The sequence below is a fragment of the Neospora caninum genome, chromosome V (assembly GCF_000208865.1).
Source record: "Neospora caninum Liverpool complete genome, chromosome V".
NCBI classification, from domain to species: domain Eukaryota; phylum Apicomplexa; class Conoidasida; order Eucoccidiorida; family Sarcocystidae; genus Neospora; species Neospora caninum.
Window position 1 is genome coordinate 558,521 of NC_018391.1, and position 21,464 is coordinate 579,984.

General features: G+C 56.4%; 2 protein-coding genes across 2 annotated transcripts; one reads left to right on the forward strand and one right to left on the reverse strand.

Moving 5' to 3' along the window:
* Positions 1-1,100: 1,100 nt before the first annotated feature.
* Positions 1,101-11,437, reverse strand: NCLIV_012860 (Leucyl-tRNA synthetase 2, related; the record flags this gene model as incomplete). Its single annotated transcript, XM_003881476.1, has 17 exons — positions 1,101-1,204; positions 1,346-1,457; positions 2,159-2,345; positions 2,589-2,744; positions 3,168-3,309; positions 3,593-3,790; positions 4,423-4,542; positions 5,081-5,214; positions 5,528-5,664; positions 6,337-6,474; positions 6,721-6,897; positions 7,198-7,721; positions 8,033-8,382; positions 8,795-9,099; positions 9,643-9,858; positions 10,158-10,244; positions 11,042-11,437. 17 exons carry the CDS (start codon positions 11,435-11,437, stop codon positions 1,101-1,103), a joined length of 3,483 nt encoding a protein of 1,160 aa, XP_003881525.1.
* A 2,301-nt stretch (positions 11,438-13,738) lies between these two features.
* On the forward strand, positions 13,739-20,562 carry NCLIV_012870 (putative EF hand domain-containing protein; the record flags this gene model as incomplete). The annotated part of the gene is made up of 7 exons (XM_003881477.1): positions 13,739-14,050; positions 14,316-15,272; positions 15,873-16,091; positions 16,430-16,964; positions 17,273-18,433; positions 18,893-19,679; positions 20,106-20,562. The coding sequence occupies 7 exons, from the start codon at positions 13,739-13,741 to the stop codon at positions 20,560-20,562; spliced, it is 4,428 nt and encodes a 1,475-aa protein (XP_003881526.1).
* Between the last annotated feature and the right edge of the window lie 902 nt (positions 20,563-21,464).

The window sequence follows — 21,464 nt, forward strand, 5'->3', positions numbered from 1 at the left end:
TCCTCGACGGCACCTGCGTTTGCTATGGGAAGAGGCAGCGAGATTGGAGAGTTGACTGCTTTCCGGGCGGCCGTTTTATCCAGTTCAGACCTCCCCACGCCGGCGCGTTCCTAAGGGCTCACCGTTTCCATCCTATCTCGGCACTTGATGACACTTTCTGCAGAGTACCAACTGCAAGCATCCCCGAAAAATGCTTGGCGTCTCCTTTTCCGTGTACACCTACGCTCATCTATCGCCCACTCTCGGAATGTGATACGGGGTGCTTCTGAAAAGAGGTGTTCGAACGACTTGTGCACTCGCGTGTGTGGCATTCACCCAAACGATTGCGCGTGAACTCGTCTCCCCGGCAAGGGGCTCGAATCAGGCAGCCCACTTTTGCATGCCGGCCGAGAGACTGCATGCGCGAACCCGAAAAAAGAGTTAACCCGTAAAGGCTCGGCTGCCTCGTTGGCCCCAAGGCGAGCTACCTCGCGACCGCGCCGCGTTCTCTCGAGCATTCTTGACAGCAACGGCAGTTTGCCGCCGACACAGCGGAAGGACATCGCAGAAAAGGATGAGGACAGTGCCGGTTCAGGGCCATGACAAAAAACCCTCCACTACGAGACAAAACAAACAAACGCACGGAGGCAATCGTACGGAATGGATCCGTGAATAGGTACATAAACTTATCCACACATACACAAACACCTAGATACGTGCAGATCTATACCTGGGCATGTTTTATGTAGCGTGCTCAGAGATCTTGGCCAAAAAACTCAATTGTCGAGGAGACAGAGTGGAGGTGGATAGTGGCAATAGCGTCCACGCCACTCACGACACTCGCGCACCTGACGTTCGAAACCTACAGAGAGAGACCGGCCGGAAGCGAGAACGGTTTACCACTCTCTTCAAACTCGCATTTCTTCGCGTTGGCCATCGAGTGTGTCTGCAACTCGCGAGAAATCGCGAGACGACACAGCCACCAGAGAGTGTATGCATGCCACACGCCGTTTTCCACCCCGGGGTCGCTCTCTGTCTCGTTCCTGAGCACCACGACGCGCCGTTCCTCACACTGCTCGTTTTCCTTTCAGCGAAGCGCCTGCAGATTGCGCTTTTTCTCTTCAGCCAACGTAGAAAAAGATTGAAGGCTTTCCCGGCTTTGCCAGCTTCCGGTTGGGACTGTCATCCTTCGCGTGGGCCTCGTCACTCGGCAAAAAGGCGATCTCTGCACACAGGCAACGCGGATGGCAGGGGGGGACCGATGGAAGGAACGATTACAGATAAAGGTTGAAGCTTTTGCCCGAGCAAAGGAGTTGCGAAACGGCCCGTTTCAGCGAAGTCTGTGTGTGCAACAAGAAATGCTCACCTGTGAGACCGAGGGAGACTTGAAGGTAGCGCTGATGAGCCTGCAACAGATGCAGCTCATCGAATGGAAGCCGAAGGTCCAAGGCGCTGCGACCATACGCCTTCAGTTCATCCTGAGAAGTTCCAAGCACCCAGCAACATGGACACGTCGTTGCTGTCTCTGCTCCCTTCACAACTCTGGTGAAAGAGAAGTGTAAGGGGAGATCGAAATTCAGGAAGGAGGCACTGGCCGCACTGCGCAGCCTTTCGCGCCTCGAAGAGAGCGTCCCAAGACATGCAAAATCCGCGCGGGGGACAATGCGATCGATGCCATACATGAACAAACAAATTTTTAAAAAATGCATGAAAATAAAGAGATACAAAACCCAGGGGATCTGCAAGCAGCACGGATGCGGGAAAATGACTATTTCCCCATTTGCCAGGCGCGTATATACCTAAGGTAAACCTCGAAGACGCGACGCCACCTTTTTCGTTCACTCTGTGCTTCGCATCGCAAAATCGGCAAAGGGGATCGCGCTTCGGTTGTTCAGCGCGCACAAAAGAGTGTTGCTGCCCACAGAAAATGGGCGTTTCAGTAAAAACCTCGAACTGTTGCAGCCAAAAGTTGGACCTTACAAAAGGCAGTTTATATAAAATCTAGATGGAATTCGCTCGAGTACAGCAAGGAGGCAGAAACGCCCAAGCCCCGTGTTCGTAGTGCTCTCTAGAGGCCACCTGGAAACGTGTAGTTTGCAAGGACTGCATGCAAACCCTTCCACGGAACGTGCCGTAAAAAGAGTTCTGAAAAACCGGCTTTTCGAAGAACTCCACTCACACGCATTTGGAAGGAAGCAAAGGCAAGAGCTTCTTTCTTCGCATTTTTGTCGAGCGCGTTGATCCCCTCATCGTTCTTGACAATGTCCATGTACTCCTTTCCTGCACACCACGTCCCGTCTTCTCCTTTGTGGATGGGCGCCGTCTGCAGGAGAGTCAGAACTTGTTGCTGAAGAGGAGGATACTCCCTGGGAAAACACACACAGGGGAAACGCCAAAACAGGGAAAAAATAGATACTTGATGGACAACATGCAGTCACATACAATCGTGTGCTTATTCACCTACAAGCATATGTATACTACCACATACACAAAGCTGTCTCCACCTATATATATATATATATGAAGATGTGTATATATAGACAGATCAGTTTACGCCTATTAGTGCAGATATACACAGGCACTAGGAAGAAATGCATCTGTCCCCTTACTTGGCCACATAGACGACTGCATGCGTCAAGGCCGGAACAGCCTGATCTGCCGGTCGAGGCTGCTGGGCCTTCTTTTTTCCTCCGGAGAGCATCTGCACAGCCTTCTCCTTCGTTCTGCGGAAGTCCTCGACGGAGGCCAACAGCAAGAGAAACTGTCTGAACGAGTCAAACGCACCAAAAGAAAACAGGAAAACAGCTAACAAATGTACACCTAATATACATGAGTTTACATCACACATGCATATATATATATATATATATATATATGTACAATGCAGATGAGAGGAAACTGAAAGTATCAACCCTCGGTCGCCTGACCGGTGCAAGGGCGGGTTTGATCGCAGTTGGAAAAACACGACTCAAAAAGGAGGCCTTCGATGTAGGCCGGCCTGCACCATCTACACCTGGGAATCTCTTACTATGCATGAATTCACATATTGAGATACGATCATATATATATATATATATACATATGCATGTATGTTTCCTGCATGTATGTCCACATCTCGCTCTGTGTTTCTCTCTCTAGAACTAGCTGTCGCGCGCCTTCTATGCAGGCGAGTTCGTTGGGACGCTCACCTGTGCAGGATGGGATCCTGAGGATGTTCAGGAAAAGTAGGCCACGCGGAAGCAACGACGAGAACCGGCTCCTTCAGAATTTCGCTCCAGATGTGCTCGCAGATGTGGGGCGCGATCGGCGCGAGAGTGAGGCACTGCGTTTCTGAGCAAATCAGAAACGGGGTCACAAGTAAACTCTGGATCGCGAGAGAAGGACAGTGAATGCTGCAGCGGCAAAACGTGAGGCCCCTGCGAGGCGAGAGTGAACAGGCTTGAAAGAACCATTTACATATATATGTATATAAATATATATATATATATATATATGTCTAGATATGTGATTGTATATGAATACGTGGATTCATGCGTAGTAAAGGGTTCCCAGGTCTCGATGAACAAGCCCGCACGACTTGTCTAAATTTGTGCTCGCCGGGCTGTTTGCGTACTTAGCCAAGTGATGACGAGATCTTTGTGCATGTGGTCCTCGCCGCAGAGAAGGCGATATTGGTCTCGCCGCGTGTGCATCTCGTACAAACCCTTCTTCAGCGCCTCTCTGTACTGGAAGATCTCGTACGCTTCTTTCGTCTCCTGCGTGCACGTCACGATCTCGTTCAGGAACAGGCGGTCTGCGTCCGAGTACGGCCCTGAAAGAGAGCGACAGGAAGCGGGGAACAAAGCGACAGAATACAGAGAAAGGAAGGAGCAGCAAGACAGAAAGCCCGAAGAGAAGGCGAGAAAGCTCGAGGAGAAGCAAAGACGCGAAACGCGAACACGAGAGAAAACTGGGCAACATAGGACACGAGACAGGCACGATGGGAAACGCTCAGACACGGACATCATGCGAAATGTGAGAAGAGCTTGGGTAACGGGTCTGTGGAAAGGCTCTTTCTGCGTTTTTTGATTTCGCCCTTTTAAAAATTGTGGCTTTTCGTGCCCGTTTCGTTTCCTCCCTTCTACTTCTGCGAGAGTCCGCTCTGAGGACGGCAAAGGCCCTCAGCCGCGCGTGGACGCCTGGTATGTATGGATAATACTCGACTCTTCTCGCGTGCATCACTTGGACCCAACTGTCGAGTGGCGCTTCTGCACGTCTTCCGCGTTCGCGGAAAGAAAACCACTTCCGGCCTGGTCCCACCCGTGCTCTGCCGGGCGTTCGCCCCTTCAAAGGGTCCGCGTGTCGCCTAGTCGCGTTCCTCTGGTGAGATGCCCACCGTCGTTGTTCACACCTTTCGAGCAGTCACTGCTGTCTGTACACTCTGTGCACCCGCGGCCTGCTTACCCGTGCGAAGCGGCAAAGTGCCGTTCACGACTTCGTTCGCGAATTGCTCCAGAAGGTACAGCCGCATGATGGATCCGTTCGCCGTCTCCCGCTGGAAATTCGAGTCGTCTACGGTATCGCCTTTGAAGAATCAACAACGCACCCGCGAAACAGAGTGAACCGTCGGCAGTGCAGGAACCGAGGGAAAGCAGAAAAAAGAGAGAAGAGACGGAGACAAGCGGAGACGCAAAACGGGGGGAGAGAAGACGGGAAAATGGTTGAGAGAAGTGAGCGGACCCGAGGAAGAACGAGAAAGAAACCCCCGAGGGAGGCAATCCAGACAAGAGAAAAGTGAGCAGGGAGAGTAGTCGCGCGGACGAGAATCCAAGGACACAAAACCAACAAACTCATCAGCAAAGACTTGTGTCAGTGTAAGCTTCTCATCACTGCACATAGACAGTAGTGTAAATCGACCTATATATGGGTATACATTTGTGTAAAGGAACGCCCTATATCGCCATCTCTCTCTCTCTCTCTCTCTATATATATATATATATGTTTGCGTATATAGAGTTTCTAAATGTCTGGGAATCGGTGTGGACAGCGAGATGCTGAGACTGGGAGGTGAGGGAGCGTAGGAGCGGAGACGAAATAGAAGGGGAGAAGGCTGTCCGTGTACCTGCATCCGCGAGGGCGACGCGCATGGCATCGGCGGTGAATTCTTTGATGCCATCTTGAATGGTGATGAAATTTCCGACACTCTTGCTCATCTTCTGCGCGTCGACCATGACGTGCCCGTTGCACACGAACGCCCTGAAAACCCACAAAATCACCACGCGGTTTGTTGAGGGCATGCGTTGCACGCAAATCCACTTGGACACGCGAGCGAAACGCGTTGCACCCGACCCTCTTGTTCGGCCTGCGTCGTGTCGAAAGGGAGGTGCGCAACACGCAACAACCGTTCGCATCTGCGCAAAGAAGACTCCCGCGACGTTTTGCAGCGACATCGCTGTAAACGTCCTCTACGACGCCACAGCTGTCTCGAGGAGCACTTTTCTTTCCTCCTTTTTCACAGTCTGCTGTTTTCTGCCTCGAGGGCTTTCGCAAACCGCACATATCGTCCTACTTGGGCCAGAGATCCGGGCGGTGCGGCCACATCGCCACGTGGCTGTACAGCGAGAAGGTGAGGTGATTGAAGATGAGATCTTTGCCGCTCACGCGCAGGTCCAGGGGGTACCAGTACTCGAATTCGTGGCGCATGCGCTGAAACAAAAAGGAAAGATCCACCAGAAACACGATTCTCCACACACGCGCCTCGCGCCGTGCTGCGGCGAGCCCCAGGAAGGGACCACGAAAAACATGCCAGAAACGGTTTTCTCCTGCCGTCGTCTCTGCGGAGCGGAGATGCCGCCATGTGCAAACAAATACAAATATATATATATATATATACACGGTGTGCAGGCATGCAGGAATGTATGTGATGATGTGCATATGTGCGCATTTAATGTCAAAAAGAAACTTCGTGAAGAAGAGCTGGGGCCGTCGCGAGATGGAGAACAGCACAGAAAGGCTCACGACAAACTCCTGTTCACCCCTCCGGTTGAGGCTGAGAGGCGATTCTCCCTACACAGACGCAAGTACATTCTTGCCATCTGTACACATATATATATATATATATATATATCGTTATATGTATATATCTTTATATGTATGTTCATGAACATGTATCTGCACGTGCCTCTCTGCCTCAACCTCTGAGCCTATCTGCGGGTAGATATGTGTGTACGTAGCCTGACTACGCCACTTGGCTGAAGCCAGCAGCAAAGCAGAACCGCCTTCTGGTAAGGAATCCACGTTTGCCGTCGCGTTTGGCGGGTTTTTCGATTCTCTTTCGGTTACGTCGCTAGGCCCCTTCCGTTGCGCTCCGCCGCTTACTTTCAAGTGCTCGACGGGGATGGAAGATCCCGCGGGCAGTTCCTCGGTTTGCGCGAAAACGTAGTCGAAGACTTCGTCCGTCAGCTGCTCCGCCGCGATGCCGAGGGTACCCTTCTCCTGGCCGTACATGTCATTTCCCTGGTGCGAAAAGCCCGGGGGGGCAGAGACGTAGAGGCAGAGACAGAAACGGAAGAAAAAAAACGCACGGTCGGAGCTCACACGAAGCGACACCAGCCCCGCGTCTAGGCCTCCATGCCCCGGGCGACGCCTCTGCTGATTCCGGTGTGGCCGAGACAGGAAGCCACATATACATATATATATATATATATATCTACAAAAGAGCGCATGCCACCACACATGTGGGGTGTATGTCCTTGAACGAACCTGGAGAAGATGCGCAATGGTGTAGTACGCCATGTAAATCGTGGAGTCAGAAAGCGACTCGATGAGCACGGGGCGAGAAGAATCCTTCGTCCACGGCAGGTAGGTGCCGAGGCCGTAGCTGCGACTGCATGCCCACTCCCGCAGCCAGCCGACGACGTGCTTGAACTGATGAAGCACCTGGAAAAACGCAGAACAAAGCACACATGCTTGTTCCTACATACACCTAAATAAACCTAAATACATATATACATCTATGTTTATACATATATGTTTTGCGTAGTGTTATGTGCGCATATGGGTGTCTATGCATGCACAAACGTGGCGTTCGATGGGTGCGGCCTCGGAGGCGATCTGTTTTTGTGCACGAGGCGAGACGGCATCGAGGGGCCAACTCAGCGAGGTTTTCGGTGTCCACCCCGTGGACGGTTTCTCAGTGCGTTCGGCCGCGCCTCCCTCGGCTCGGGCACATCTGCGCACCTGGGGGGAGTACGTTTGGAACGCGTCCGAGTTGATGTACGCCTCGACCGTTTCTCTCCACTTTTCCTCGCCGTAGTCGAGGTACCACTGGTGCATGAAGGCGACGACGCACTCGTCGCCGCTGCGCGCGACGACGCTCTTTTCCGGCTCGAAGTACCGGAAGGCCTCTTTCCGCTCGATCATTTCGTCGCGGACGATGGTCTTGGCGTCTGCGACTTTCTGGCCTGCGCAAGGGCCGACGAGCAGCACGCCGTCGTAAAAGCCCTTTTTGTAGACTTCCTCTTTGATCTCCAGCAGCTTTTGCGTGTCTTTCTGACTCGCCACCTTCTTCTCCTTGCACAGCGTCACTGCCGGCAGCGCCCCCAAGCCGGGAATGTCGATAATCGGGACAGGCTCAAACGGCTGAACCCACTCCGGCAACACTCCGAAACGTTCCTTGAAGAAATCCGGCTTATTCTTCATGTCTTGCAACGCCATGTAGTCGTCGGGCGCGTCGCTGGGAACCGACATCACGACGCCAGTCCCTGCAGAAAAACCCGCGTGCCTCTCATAGACACTTCAATCGATTCGATGCATGTGGCCTGCTGGGACACCTTCAGCTTTACAGATATCCACTCGAAAACGCGCAGATGCGTGAACATCATACACATGCAGAATTCCTTACGTCTAGGTCTATACGTTTCTACTCGCGTGCACACACATTCACACACACATATATATATATATAAATATAAATAGATATATGCGCGGCTATGGAGGGGGGTGTGTACTTGCTCCTTTTTCCGAGTTGTGGAGAGGCGTGCCGGCGACTCTGGCTGTATCTCTGCGTGTGTACCTTTGTTCATGGAAATGGTCAGCATCGGGAGAGCATAGATCGTGGGGTACGTCGCGTTGGGGGCCGTGAGAGGGACACCAATGAGGCTCACACCCTCGACTGTTCCGAGGCAGTGCGGTGAGGGCAACCCGTCCGGGTCGTCGGCGGCCTGCATCGGCAGCCAGCCTTGGTAAGCCATGTTCAGGGCGGACCGCTCGCTGCAGATGAAGATCTCTGTGCATGCACTCAGCGCTTCTTCCCGAGTCATCAGCGTCTCGAACTCTTCCTCGCTCTCCGCCTGCGCCGCCTCATCGTCTGCCGCGGTGCTCAGGCTCTTCTTCGGATTCGTGAATGCCAAATACAGACCGTACCTGCGAACCACAAATGCATGTCCACGAAGACGTGCACGCTTGTCTACGCATTCGACGCGAGTGCGCAGAGAAACAGCGAAAAGAAAGTTGCGTTTTTGAGAACGCGAAAATTGAAGGCCTCCGCGCGTTGCCTGTTTGACAAGGTTACCTCGAAGAAGGCCACAACTCTTCATGTAAAACAGACAAAATACGAATGCCCAAAACCATGCATGCGTTCGCCACTCTCCGTTTTCATCCGAAGTTTGTATCCAAACACAAACCTGAAAATCCGGTCGTTTACTTCCCAAGCCCGAGCGCTCTCTTGACGCCTCTACCATCTCTTTCTCTCGCCATCTTGCTCTTCGCTTCCCCCTTCTTCATCATCTTTTCTCGTTTTTTTTGGTGCGGTGCCGTTCTCTTTTCCACGACTTACTTTCCTTCAGGCAGAACGTAGCAGTTAGTCTGGCCGTACATCGTTTCGGGTCTGAGAGTAGCAGCGACGAGGGAAACTTTCTTCGCGGCTGTCGCGGTCTTTAGTTCGTCGAGCAGCTGAACTAGGGGTTCGTGCTGCGCAACTGACGCCGCTCGCAGTTTCTCTTCCTGAACGAAAAGTTTCACGACTGTGTACTCCTGCGGCCCGACGCCTTCGCCACTCGCCCGGTCGTGGTCGGCGCAGGCCTGTTTCTCGCGCCGACTCAAGATTGTCGCGCGCATGCCGAACTTCAGTTTCCCGCGTTTCTGCAGAAACAGAAACAGACGCATTCCGCTCTGTGTCCCCTTCCGCAGAGCATCCGTCTCCACGGAGGACCCGGCATCTCTCGACGCCTCCTTACCTCTCTCGCTTCCACGAGCCCGTTCACACCTCGCGACTCCTCCACGCACATCCCGCGGAAACGGACCCCCGTTGCTCTCGGCCAGGATATCTACACTCCCAGGCGATTAAACATACACACACATACATCTCTCTCTCTCTCTCTCTATATATATATATATATATATATGCACACGGCCATGCACGTATGTACCTCGACTGCAACAGTATTTACCTCTATTCACATACCTACACATACACACAAACCTGTATGTGCACATATCCATCTACAAACACACATATATGTATATGTATATATATGTATGTATATGTGTATGTATATGTGAATGCATATGTGTATGCATATGTGAATATATACATATATATATATATATATATATGTATATGTATATGTAAGTATATGTGTATGTATATGGGAACTACGGGGCGGGGGCCGTGGGAGTCCTAACCATGAGAGTGTTGAATTGCCAGCGAATGAACGCGTCGTAGAAGGGGTTAACGTCCGTCGTCACGAAGGTTCTCCGCCAGTCGATGCCGAAGCCCATGCGAGTCACGTCGCGCTTTGCGAGCGGCGGGAAGTAGCGCAGCCAGTGCTCCGCGTCGGCGAAGGAGGCAATCTCGTCCTCGGGGATTCCCATCCCCTGCATGATTGCCCACTGCGTCTTCTGGGAAGCAGAGAACGCAGACACGGCCAGGCGCGCATGCAGACGCCACGGGAAACCCCCCGAGGGAAGACGAGACGAAGAGCGACGAAAAACGAGAAAGAGAGACGAAACGAGAGAGAGAAGATACGGATGGGAGAAGAACAGGAGGAGGAACCTAGAAGAAAGGGAGCAGAAAAGAACAGGAACAGAGACGAGGAGACCGGGATGGGAGACCCCACCAGGCTGCGAGGTGAGTAAAAGCACAGGCGACAGGGAGAAAGGGAAAGAAACTCTGGCGTTTCCTGTTGGTGCGTCCTTACGGCGTTCCCAGTCTTTGCTGCCACTTTGGACTTTTTCTTCTTCGCGTCTTCTTCGCGCTTTTCTTGCTCGGCGCCGTTCACAGCACTCTGCGGGGACACAAAAACCGCGAGAGGCAGCGTCGAGAGAAGGAAGCCTCGCGGCGGTCGGCCTCGAAGGGGTTTGAAGTCGACGCGCGACACCAGCACATTCGTGAACTGAACGTGGTCAGGAAACAAACGCGGTTGGCGACGGACCGCCAGAGAATCACGCGTCGACGAACACGCGCCTTCCTATCTCCATGCACCGACCCGGGAAATGAAAATTTTAACGTTTCGTATCCACTTCGTCCTCTTCCGAGGGAAGGCTTGGTGTGTACACCCGCCCTTGCTGTGACGGACATCCTGTTTTGTGCCTGCCTTGGAAACAGACGATAACGAAATCCTGCCGCCTTTGTTGCGACAGAGAGTCATACACACGTCGGTCGTCACTTGCGTTTCTCTCGGTCAAAACTGCAGACGGCAGCGTGCGCGGTCTCGAGTTGGTGTATACATCGCCGGCATCAATCGCCATCGGCCCTCGCTCGCTAAAACCCCGAGAGGCGCCTTCCTCCACTCGCGCTGCAGAGAGAGACACTGGCCGTCACATGCGAGACTGTCCATATGCATGTCTTCACACATCTGCATATGTCAGTTGTATCTACGTACACCTGTAGGCGCACACGGTTGTGTTCAAACACGCACGCATATACACTCCCTGATATATATATATATATATATAAGCATGAATGTATGTATGTATGCATTTGTACGGCCCCGCGTTCAGAATCAGTGGTGTGGCATATCCAGATCTCTGTGTGTGTCTCGCTTGTTTCCGCGTGAGAACGGACGGGAGGGATCGTCTGTACCTCGTCGTCAGGGCGTTTTTCCGCGTGTGTGTCGCTTTCTTGTTCGGCCTTTCGTTGCGCGACCTCGCGCTTCAGCTTGTCGGCGCAGGCGAGGATCGGCATGCCTGTGCAGTGGAGCCCGAGAGGCCAGAGAATGTTTTTTCCTTGCATGCGCTGGAAGCGGGCTTGGAACTCGGCTCTGCACAGCGTGAAGGCGTGGCCCAAGTGGAGCTTTCCGTTCATGTACGGGTAGGGAAAGCTGCAAAAGTATTTCTTCTTCTCCGCGTTTTTCGCCGGCGCGTCGACCTCGTAGGGATTCTCGCGCGCCCACCGTGCCTGGACCGCCTCCTCAATGCTCAGCAGCTTGTCTCGGCGGCCTCGGGACTGCGGCGCCGCGGCGGCTGTTCCGGTCGCCATCGTGGAGAGTGGACGAGGCGAGGTAGGAACGTAAGGGAAAGAAGGCTGGGGAGACGCAGGAGAGAAGCGAGCGGTTGCCGCGCGAGGCAGGAGGGCGGAGAGTGTTGAGAGGAACAAGAGACGGCGCGGCTCCTCTTTGAGAGACGCGGACGAAGGCGCGGACGAGGAAGCACGGAACCGCCGTTGCGGGGGAGAGGCGAAACCCAGCGGGCGGAGAGACTCACGAACGCGAGGGATGCATGCGGGCTGGCATGCCATTCAGGGAAGGCGGAGGCGCTGTTGAGAGGCGCGTGGACGACAGCGGCTTTCAAGAGACAGAGGGAGAGGGGACGGAGACAGGAGGCGAGAGAGAGAGGAGGCGACGAGCAGAGGTTGCAGGCCCGAAAGACGGACCTCGGCGGGGCGTTTTCGAGGCAGGCGCGCCGGCTACGCTGATTTCTCAGCACGCGAAACGCTCCGTGTGTCTTAAACGCCGAGAAAACGATTCGCGCGGGCGAGACCGCGTTCGGCGGCAGGGAACAGTGGGTCCGGAGCGAAGAGCGAGATCGCAGGGGGAAGACGAGGGGCGGCCGGGCCGACCGGGGCGAAGCAAATCGAGACCAAGAGGTTGCGAAAAAAACCGCTTTGTGTCGCGACCGTGAGCGCGAAACGCTGGGCCCCAGAGAGGAGCGCCGATTCAATGGAGAGACATGCCAGCGACGGGCGGGGCACATGCAAGAAAAGTCGCTGGCACTCAGCAGGGGTGCGAGCGTCGCGCGTTGCCTGCACGAGCGGCGGGTTTTCACGGCGAGCGACCGTTACCGTTTCGAGTTGACGGGGAAGACGCCCCCCAGCGGAACTGTGTGCCGGGACCGGCGATTGAAAGAAGAGAAAAACGCCAAGCCTTCGGGGAGAACAAGCGAAGAACCGAGACCCGCGTGGGGGCGGAGACGGCAGCGGCTGTGAACTTGCCTCGCAGGTTGTCGAACGATCGACGGGCGTCGCAAACGAGGCGTCGAGCTCCCCCAGATGTTTTTCGGAAAGGAAACAGCGCCGAGGACCGGGAACTAGACAGAAATGTCAGTCTCTTCGAAACGCCGCTTCTCGCTTGCACGCAGAGCTCTTGCCTTTGCGGTATGCGCCGCGCGTTACCAAGGGACAGCGGAGAGACGAATCCAGCAGACCTCGTGTCCAGCGCCGTTCTCCCGCGCACCTTCTCCCGGTCCGAAACCTTCCTTGTGTGCTTCGAGGTTCCTGGACCTTGCGCCGGCGCCTCGGGGAAGACCGGAAACGCGTCCAGTTCCCCACGACGCAAACCCGCATCTGTGTGCATCTCGGCGGGCCGTCTGTTCGCGACATCCGCCAAGCGCATCTCGGCGGGCCGTCTGTTCGCGACATCCGCCAAGCGCATCTCCAGATCTCCGGACGTTTTCAAACATGTGTGTATGAGTTCGAATCGACGGGGCATCGGACGAGGTTCTGAGAATCCATCGGTGTGTGTATTGGGGAGCACGTCGAGGGAGTTCCTCTGCGGTACGCATGTGCCGTCTTGCAGGTAGGTGTCTGTGCATCTTCCGCTCCGTGGATGCTTTCCCGTGATATGTGTCGAACTACCGTCTCGCGCTTCCGAGAAAATCTCGGCCGGTCGCGCAGAGTGTCGCTACGCTGAGCGAAGACGCGCTTTCCTCTGACAGAAGCCAGGATGTGAGCTCTCTTGCGTCGTTCATTTGCGGATCGAAGAAGAGCGGAACATCCGGGGAGGTCACCCAGAGAGAGACAGCCCCCGTTTCAGGCGTCCTCAGGCACGACGCGAAAACTTTCTAGGAACAGAATCGCGCATGGCGGCACTGCGATTTTCATCCATGCCCGTACAGCTTCGAAAACCTGCAGTGTACGTACACCGCATCTTCCTGTGTATAGGGAGGCCTCTTTGCCGAACTGGCGCGAAACAAAGTACCGATCTGTGAATGCATGTCAGCCCGCATACACACGTTCACCTCCTGTGTCTAGCGCGGGGAAAGTGTTTTGGAGTGGAAGGATAGAGTGAAGACGCGAGCGCAGGATCCGCGTGTTGCGGCGAAAATCCTGGACCAAGGACACCGTTTCTGTCGAGAATCGTCAATAGGGCGGCGGGCCGCTTCCGACCGGGAACAGTTCCAAGGCGCCCGCGGCCGCCAACGCGGCTTCGAGCGCAGAGTCTCCCACGAGTCCCCCCAGGGGTCCTGTCTAGTCTGCCTTTTCCTCTTCTTCACGAGACGTTGCGTTGCTCCTCTCCACTCCACCGCTCTCTGCCGCCGCGGTGCGGATTCTCTCTTTTGCGCGATGGCGCACGCGACTTGGGAACTCCCCGAGCGCAGGGATGAATCCTCCCTTTCTCTGGAAAAGCGCGACGCTTCGGAAGCTGAGCGCCTTCTCGAAAATGTCTCGTCTGAGGGCGCACGCGAGGACGAACATAAGCGGTCTCGCGGGGATGCCTCGCGAGACGCCACGAAACGCCCAGCCGTTGCGCTCCTCCGCGCCGGAGACAGGCTGACCACACCCGGACAGATGAAGCGCGTTCGCAGTGAAGGCTGCGTCCTCAAGCGCCACCAACTCATATGCAGCAGCACTCTCCCCATCACCACCTGCTACCATGTAAGGCTCCCTATATGTGTATATATATGTGTCGCGGTTCACATACATACATGCTGGCGGAGGACGCAGATCCATCATTCTGCCCTGTATCTCGATGTTTGTCTGTCTGCATCATCTACGTGCATCTGTCTAGATACACCTATTTTTCTGTATCTGTATCTATCTGTGTTTATCGACATCTACCTGTGTAGCTGCAGCTGTGTTTTTGTGTCGATCTGTGTCGATCCCTGCGTTTGCCGGGTGACTTTGCTTCTCTGTCGCGCAGCTGGGCGAAGTGATTGGCGTGGGGACGTGGTGCACGGTCCGGACTGCCGTGGAGCGCTTTTCGGGTTTGGAACGCGTCGTGAAGCGCGTGTGCAAGGAGACGCATCGCGCAGAATTGCCGCAGTTTCGCCAGGAGATTGCGCTTTGTCGACAGCTGGACCACCCGAACATTGCGCGGCTTTACGAGACCTTTGAAGACCACAGATACATTTACCTCGTTTTCGAGTACTGTCGCGGAGGAGATCTCCTCTCGTGGCTGCATGCGCGCCAGGACGCGCGCCGCGAGCGCCGAAAGCGCTCTCAGGCGACCGCGGAGTCGCCGGGCGAGGCCCTGCGACTCAACGGAGACACTGGAGCTGGAGCGCGTAGGGGCGAGGGGGACGGAGGGGACGCGAGCGGGGGCGAAGGCGCAGAAGTCGAGAATGCGGTGAGAGGAGACAGGAAAGGCCCCGTGGACGATGAGAGGCCGATATGCTCAGAGATGCAAGCAGCGCGCTTTATGATTCAACTGCTCTCCGCGCTGTCTTACTTGCATCGAAAAGGCATTGCACATCGCGACCTAAAACTCGAAAACATCCTCCTGGTTCATCCGTTTGAGGGCCGAGACGAAGGCGACCGCGACTCGACGCGTTCGGAGCGAGCGGAGTCCGCGGTCTCCCAGCCGCCACTGCCACCGTCTCTGTCTCACCCAGCCCCTTCTCCGCACGCGTTCCCGACGCAGGACAGCGCGGCGCCGCAGGCCGAGCACACAGAGCGACGGGGCGAGAGCGACGTGGCGGTGCCCTCGAACGCGTGCCGACCCGGAGTGGGTGATCGGCAGGCGTGTGTGTCGGCAGACCTTCCGTGTCTCCGCGCGTTGGCACCCGAGACAAACTTCTCTGACAGCATCGCTCTCGCCGACTTTGGCCTCGCCAGGCGCTTCACGCCAGGCGGTGCGCGCGAGCGCCCGACGCGAAGGGTAAGAAGCGAACCGAGGGAGGTCACAGGTTCCACTGAACACGCGACACTCACGTTTTACAGACTGCGGGAGCGACGCGCATCGCGGTTGCCCGAACTTCCCCCATTGTTGCCCCGCGGCAGCTGCGGTTTTCGTTTCCTGTCAGCCGCTGCACGCAGGGTGAGAAATCTGGCCTCCACGCACCTAGGACTCTGTGTCTCCCCGCTTGAATTTGAGGTCCACGTGCCTCGGCGCGGTTCCCCCCGCCCAGGGTCGTAGATCACGCAGAGCGCGGGCGGTGCGACAGGCTTTTTCGATTTTCTCCTCGCGTCGATCGAAGAAGCGTCGGGGGGTGCTGAACTCGAACAGTTTTAGGCAGTCGAAAGAGGCCGCCCCTTTCCGGTCCCCGTGGAGCGTGTGTCTCAGACGGGCTTCTCTGGGTGGCGTCGCGGCGCCTCCTGGGCATCAAAATCGAAACACGCTTCCCGTTCTCCGTGCTTCTGGCCGGCTCAGCCGCCTGGCGGCTTCCGTGGCGCGCACAACCCCAAAGGGTGACCTCAGAGGCGTCCGCGGTTCCTCCACCGATTTTCTTCGCCTTGTGCCGGGCTGCTTTGTATGCAGCGCCTGCCGTCGCGAACGGCTTCGAGTGCTGGGCTCTCGGCCAGCGGAGTCATGACCACCCGCGTCGGTACGCTGTACTACTTGTCGCCTTTTCTGCTCAAAGGTGTGCCCTACGACGAAGTCCAGTCCGACATGTGGGCCGCCGGCGTCGTGCTCTACATGCTTATCTCCGGCGCGCCGCCTTTCGAGGGGAACTCCGAAGCTGAAGTCTCTGCCAAGGTCAGCGACAGGGGGAAAAAGGGAACGAGGAGAAGGCGGAGAGGAGCGCAAAACGCGACATCGGCCGACTCTGTCGCGCGTCCGGTGATGAACGGAGACCACGCAGGCACCACATACCCAGTGCAGGCGAATCGTGACGCGAGCGCCGCACCCCTGCTTGACTCAACGCACGTTCTCCCCTTTCCGCTGCGCAAACATGCACCACGTTTTGGGTGCTCTGTGCACACAGTGGGAGGATGTGTCGACTTTGCGGCCTCGCGCGTTTCCTACACCTGTCTGTCCCGAAAGACGCGAGATTTCCTTCGCCGATGCACCCTCTCTCCCGGTTCTCTGTTCAGATCTTGACGACGCGCCTTGCGTTCAAGGAACCGTGCTGGCGTCACGTCTCGGAAGACTGCAAAGACCTCGTTTGCAGGCTCCTCCACAACCCTTTCCTCGCCGAGTCCTGCTCGGCTCCTTCGATCGCGAACAGCCTGTCTTCGTCGCCCCGGCCTCTCTCTGTCGATTTCCTCTCCGCCGCCAACCGCTCGCCACCCACACTCGCGTCTTCCCCCACTGCGGGGGAGACGCCGACGTGTCAGAGGTCTTCGCTGGCCGGCGAGAAGGCGGGGCTCCTGGACACGCCGTCCTGCCCGGACCCGACGGGAGGCGGGTCCGGCGCTTCGCTGAGTGTCTCTGCATGCGACCTCACCTGTGTGGAGGGGCGAGACTCGGGCGCGAGAGAGGGTGAGAGCGCCAGTGAGGCGACCGAGACTGGCCAGAAAACTTTTGGCATACGGGCTTGGCAGCCAGGCATCCTCCGCCGTATGGACGCTGCAACAACGCTAACTCATCCCTGGTTTGTCGCCGTACAGCGACAGCTGTGGGCAAAAGGTGAGATGTGAACTGACCTGCCTGCCGACGCCCGCGAGAGAGTTCCGTGGGGATACTCACGCGTTGATGAGCTCAGCGAGACAGACCTGTCTGGGCCGTTTTGCAGCGCGACCGTCGCCTGTCTCTGTGTAGCTGCGTAACCTACACCTATGTAGCGATATGGATATGTCGCTGTAGCGTGGAAAACCTAAAAGCAGGTCTAGAGAGAGGCCGCCGTGTGCCAGGTAAAACGGGCTGTGGATGTGTGCGTCGCCCTGCGAGAGGGCGTAAAAACGTTCTGTGTGGCGTGCGGCGGGTTTTTCCTGCAGTTTCCGGTCCGACTCTGTCGATGTCACGGTCCACTTCAAGCCCAGCCTTCCACCAAGGCCACGGCCATCGAGTTCGCACCCTCGGCCAGGATGTTTCGGGCTACGGGCACGTAGTCCCCTTTGGCGCCATGAAGGGACGGGAGGAGACCGACTTGCGCATCTTCTCTCCACTCTCGCCCTCGATCTCGTCCGGTTCTCTCTGCTCCTCGACTTCGGTCTCCCCCTCGCCGTCGTCGGCGTCTCTGGCGTCTTCGTTGTTTGCGTCCTCACTTTCGCCGTCGCCGTCCTCGGCCTCTCTCGTAGGCTTGGCCTGCGGTGCGTGGGGGAGCCTCGAGGCGTCCGGGAAGGCGCGGCGCTGCGCGCCCGGCGGGATCCCCGAAGGCAGCCCGGCTTATATTCGGGAAACCTCGCCGAGCGACGCGTTCCGCCGACCCTTGCCCAAGTCGATGAGCTCGCCAAACGTGCACTGCGCGCTCTACCAGGCCGCCCAGGCGAAGGACGAAGTCGGGTCCCGCGGGCCCGGAGGGCGAGGCTCGCCAGAGGGCGCCGCGGCGGCTTGGCCCGACGCCGCGAGCGGCGGAAGCGGCTCGAGCACACGGTGGGGGGAGGCAGGAGACAGAACGGGGGCCCGAGGCGACCGACGGGACGGGGACGGAGGTTGCCTGACAGGCCGTTCGCCATCTCCGCCCCGCCCGCCAGTGCCAGGAAATCAGGTTTCTCCCGGTGCCTCTCGAGAGGACCTCCCAGAGCTCGGTTCCGCTGGGTCTTCCTGGACTGCGCCGTCGCTCCCGTGCGCAGCCGCCCTCCCGCCGCGCGGCGCTTCGCCGCCAGCTGCGTCCTCGCCTGCTCTCCCCGAAGCGGCCTTCGCCTCGCCCGCGGGCGTCCCCTTGGGGGTTGCGCTTAAGGGAGAACTGCCTGCGCGGCTTCTGGCGGCTTCGCGCTGCTCCGGGGCCGCCCTGGACCCGGACCAAGCAGCGATTTTCCACTGTCGCTTCCTCCTCCTTCTCGGCGCGACCTCGTGGCGACGCTTCGCGGGGCTCGGGCCTCTCCAGCGCGCCTTGCGCACCGTCGTCGCTCGCGAGATGGAAGACGAGCTCGAAGTCCGCGTCCTTCGGGAGATCTTCTGCGCTCTCGACAGAGGGCACCGCGGAGCGCTCGCGCGTAAGAAGGAAACCAAACGCGCAGACGACAGCCACCCCCTCTCGCCGTCTCCTGAGACAAAAGGGGCTTTGAGATAACTTCGTAATCCAATTTTCCGCGCGTCATTGTGTCTGAGCTGCTTGCTTCACATATCGACAGGACGATAGATGAACGTATATATCAGTCTCTCTGTATATATATATATATATGTATATGTACATATATTTGAACACACGCTTGCGAGTGGACGTAGGTCCGCATACGTGCATCGACGGAGAGCACATACCGCGTATGCATGTATGTATGTATGTATGTATGTATGTATGTATGTATGTATGTATGCCTATGTGAATGGGTATGTTGACCCCGTGTTTTTCTTCGAACATTTCGTACACACACGTGTTGTTTTTCTGTTCTCTTCCCTTCCTCTTTTCGTCATGTTCCGGTGTTGCTTCTGCCGCGTTTTGGATCTCTCGTTAGCGGACGACATCGTTTGGGGCTTGGGCGTCGCCAAGGACCTCGTCACGTCCGAGTGCCAGAGTTGTCTCATCCAAGCCTCGGCAATGGAGATCGTTGTCGAAGGAAAAGGTGAAGTCGCCGTCTCTTCCCTCTCCCCCGAGGATTTGAGTGGTCTTGACGCCAGTGCGGCGCGGCCTCTGAGGATGTCCCTTGAGGATGACGTGGCTGCGTCGTCGTCGGCGAAGCGCGAAGAGTGTTTTGAGCCGATTCTACCGTCGACTCGCCTCGAAGAAGTCGATCTAGAGAACAAAGAGGAGACGAGCAGAGCGAGAAGCGAGCGAGATGGAGGCGGAGGGATGTGGAGGGTCGGAGACATTTCATCCCTTGCTGCGTGTCCACTGGGAAGTGTCGCGTTGCCGCCGAGTCTCCGATCTCTTCGCCATCTGGCCGGGTTGACGAGCTCCCACTTGGGCCCTCCCGTAGGCGAGATCTTGCCTTATTTGCTGAATCTGCATGCGTTTCTCGGCGTCGCCCCGCCCGCCTTCCTTTCCGTTCTCTCGTCCTCGTGGCCGCAGTGGACCACGGCCGATCGCTGCGAGGAAGCCGAGAGGCCGCGCGACGCGGGCGACGGTCTCGAGGCGACTGGAGACCGCGAGAAACCGAGGCGGGAGGGCGAGGAAGAGAGGTGGACGGTCCACGACGTGGTTGCCGGCATGGACACAGATGGAAGCGGAAACATTGAATTCGTCGAATTCGTCGCTGCCTCCCTCGCCGATGCCGACATAGCTGGACGTGAATCGCTCGGCAGGTACTTGGGGCCTCCGCAGCCTTCACCTCTATACACTGCGCAAATCGTAGACATCCCTACACATCGTTGTGGCCGTATGTATATATATATATATATATATTCATATTTGTGGGAGATATGTGGATCGAGAGCTGTACGTATGTGTAGCCCTACCTCAAGTTTCAACACTCGACTTGTTGGCAGCCGTGTGTGCACTCATCTATCTACTGGTATCCACATCTATATGCGTGTAAATATATGAATAACGTTCTGTAGATTCCCCTCGCTGCGTCGATACGGGCATATGCGCAAAGTGCATGTTCAGGTACTTGCGTATGTGGGACTTTTTCTTGAAGACGGTTTCTCCATCTTTGTGCATGCGGCTGGTTTTCGGGGTCTCTCGATTTGAACAAGGTCGGTGTTTGTTTCCTGTGCTGTTTTCCATAGAGCCGCATTTCGTTACTTCGACCGAAGCTTCGACGGCTTGGTGAGTTACCGGGATCTCCTGGGACTGCTTTCTCTTCAGCCGGCTTCGCCGCTGTGTTCCTCGTTTTCTGCGATGTCCCCGGGTGTCTCTTCGAGTCTCCCTCAGGGGTGCATGTCGCACGGCTGGTCTCGTCAGCCGGCGACTCCCTGTGGGGTCGTGTCCGCCGACGCCTGCAACCCCACAGGGGGGGAGTCAGGGGGCGTCTGGTCTCCTAAACAGAACAGGACGCTGCAGGAGGCGGACAGCGAAGATTCAGGCGAGGCTCTCGGCGTCGGCGAAGGCTTCCTATCTGACCTCGAGCACGTCACACGGGAGAATCTGTCGCTCTATCGGGCCGTGTTGAAGCAGATCCAGGCTGTCGACAAAGACAAAGATGGCTATATTACTTACGACGAATTCCTCCTCCTCATGCGGTAGAGGACAGGCAAAAAAATGGGCGAGACGAGCTGACAAAAATGCAGGTGAAGCGACAGAAGAGGACGGCGGATAACTGTTAAGCGTGGAAGGGAGGAAGCAGGCCCAGAAGCAAAACAGGAAATGGGAACAGGGAGCGATGCCGAGAGGGCGTTTTTTAACGGGAAGGCGGATGCTCCAGTTACGCGCCTTTTCTGTCTCTCGTGAAGCCGTTGAAAGAAGATGCAGAAACGACGAAGAAACAAAGGGAGCGGGCACTGCTCATTTTTTTCAACGCGTGATTCTGAACAGAAAGAAGAACTGTAAACAGAAGCCGTACTGGCGGCACGCGTGCGTGGCCGATGCCGCGAGAAGAGAAAACGGGGAAGTGAACATCGCAAACTAGGAAACGCCGCCTTTTCTTATTTCCTCCGCGCTTGCGCGGCAGTTAGCAAAAAAAATCAGCACATGCAACATCGATAGAGTTTGCGCGTCGCGTTCGAACACTCGACAGATGAGGAATCACACCGAATTGACGTAGATTTGCTTTTGACTCGTGACTGCCCCCGGCGTAGCGGGCGGGAACAAACTGTTCCGCTCGTTTGGACGGCCTGTTTAGATACCGGCCGCGACGGAGGCGAAGCTACTGGATTACCACGATACATGACCCACTGCCTCTTTCAGCTTTTCCCGGGCATACATATTCGAACCGAGACACACACGCAGCGAAACACACAGGGAAGAAACCCGTGCAAAGTGCAGGAATGCGCAGTCTACACGGGCCGTGTTGACATAGGATTGCCAGCAGAGAGAGCACGGCCGAGATCGTGGGGGACTGACACGAAAATGTGTGTGTATTACGAGTCGAGAGAGGGGGGAAAGGCAGCGAGGCCGGAGCAGAAATTGTTTTGCACGTGCCGCGACGA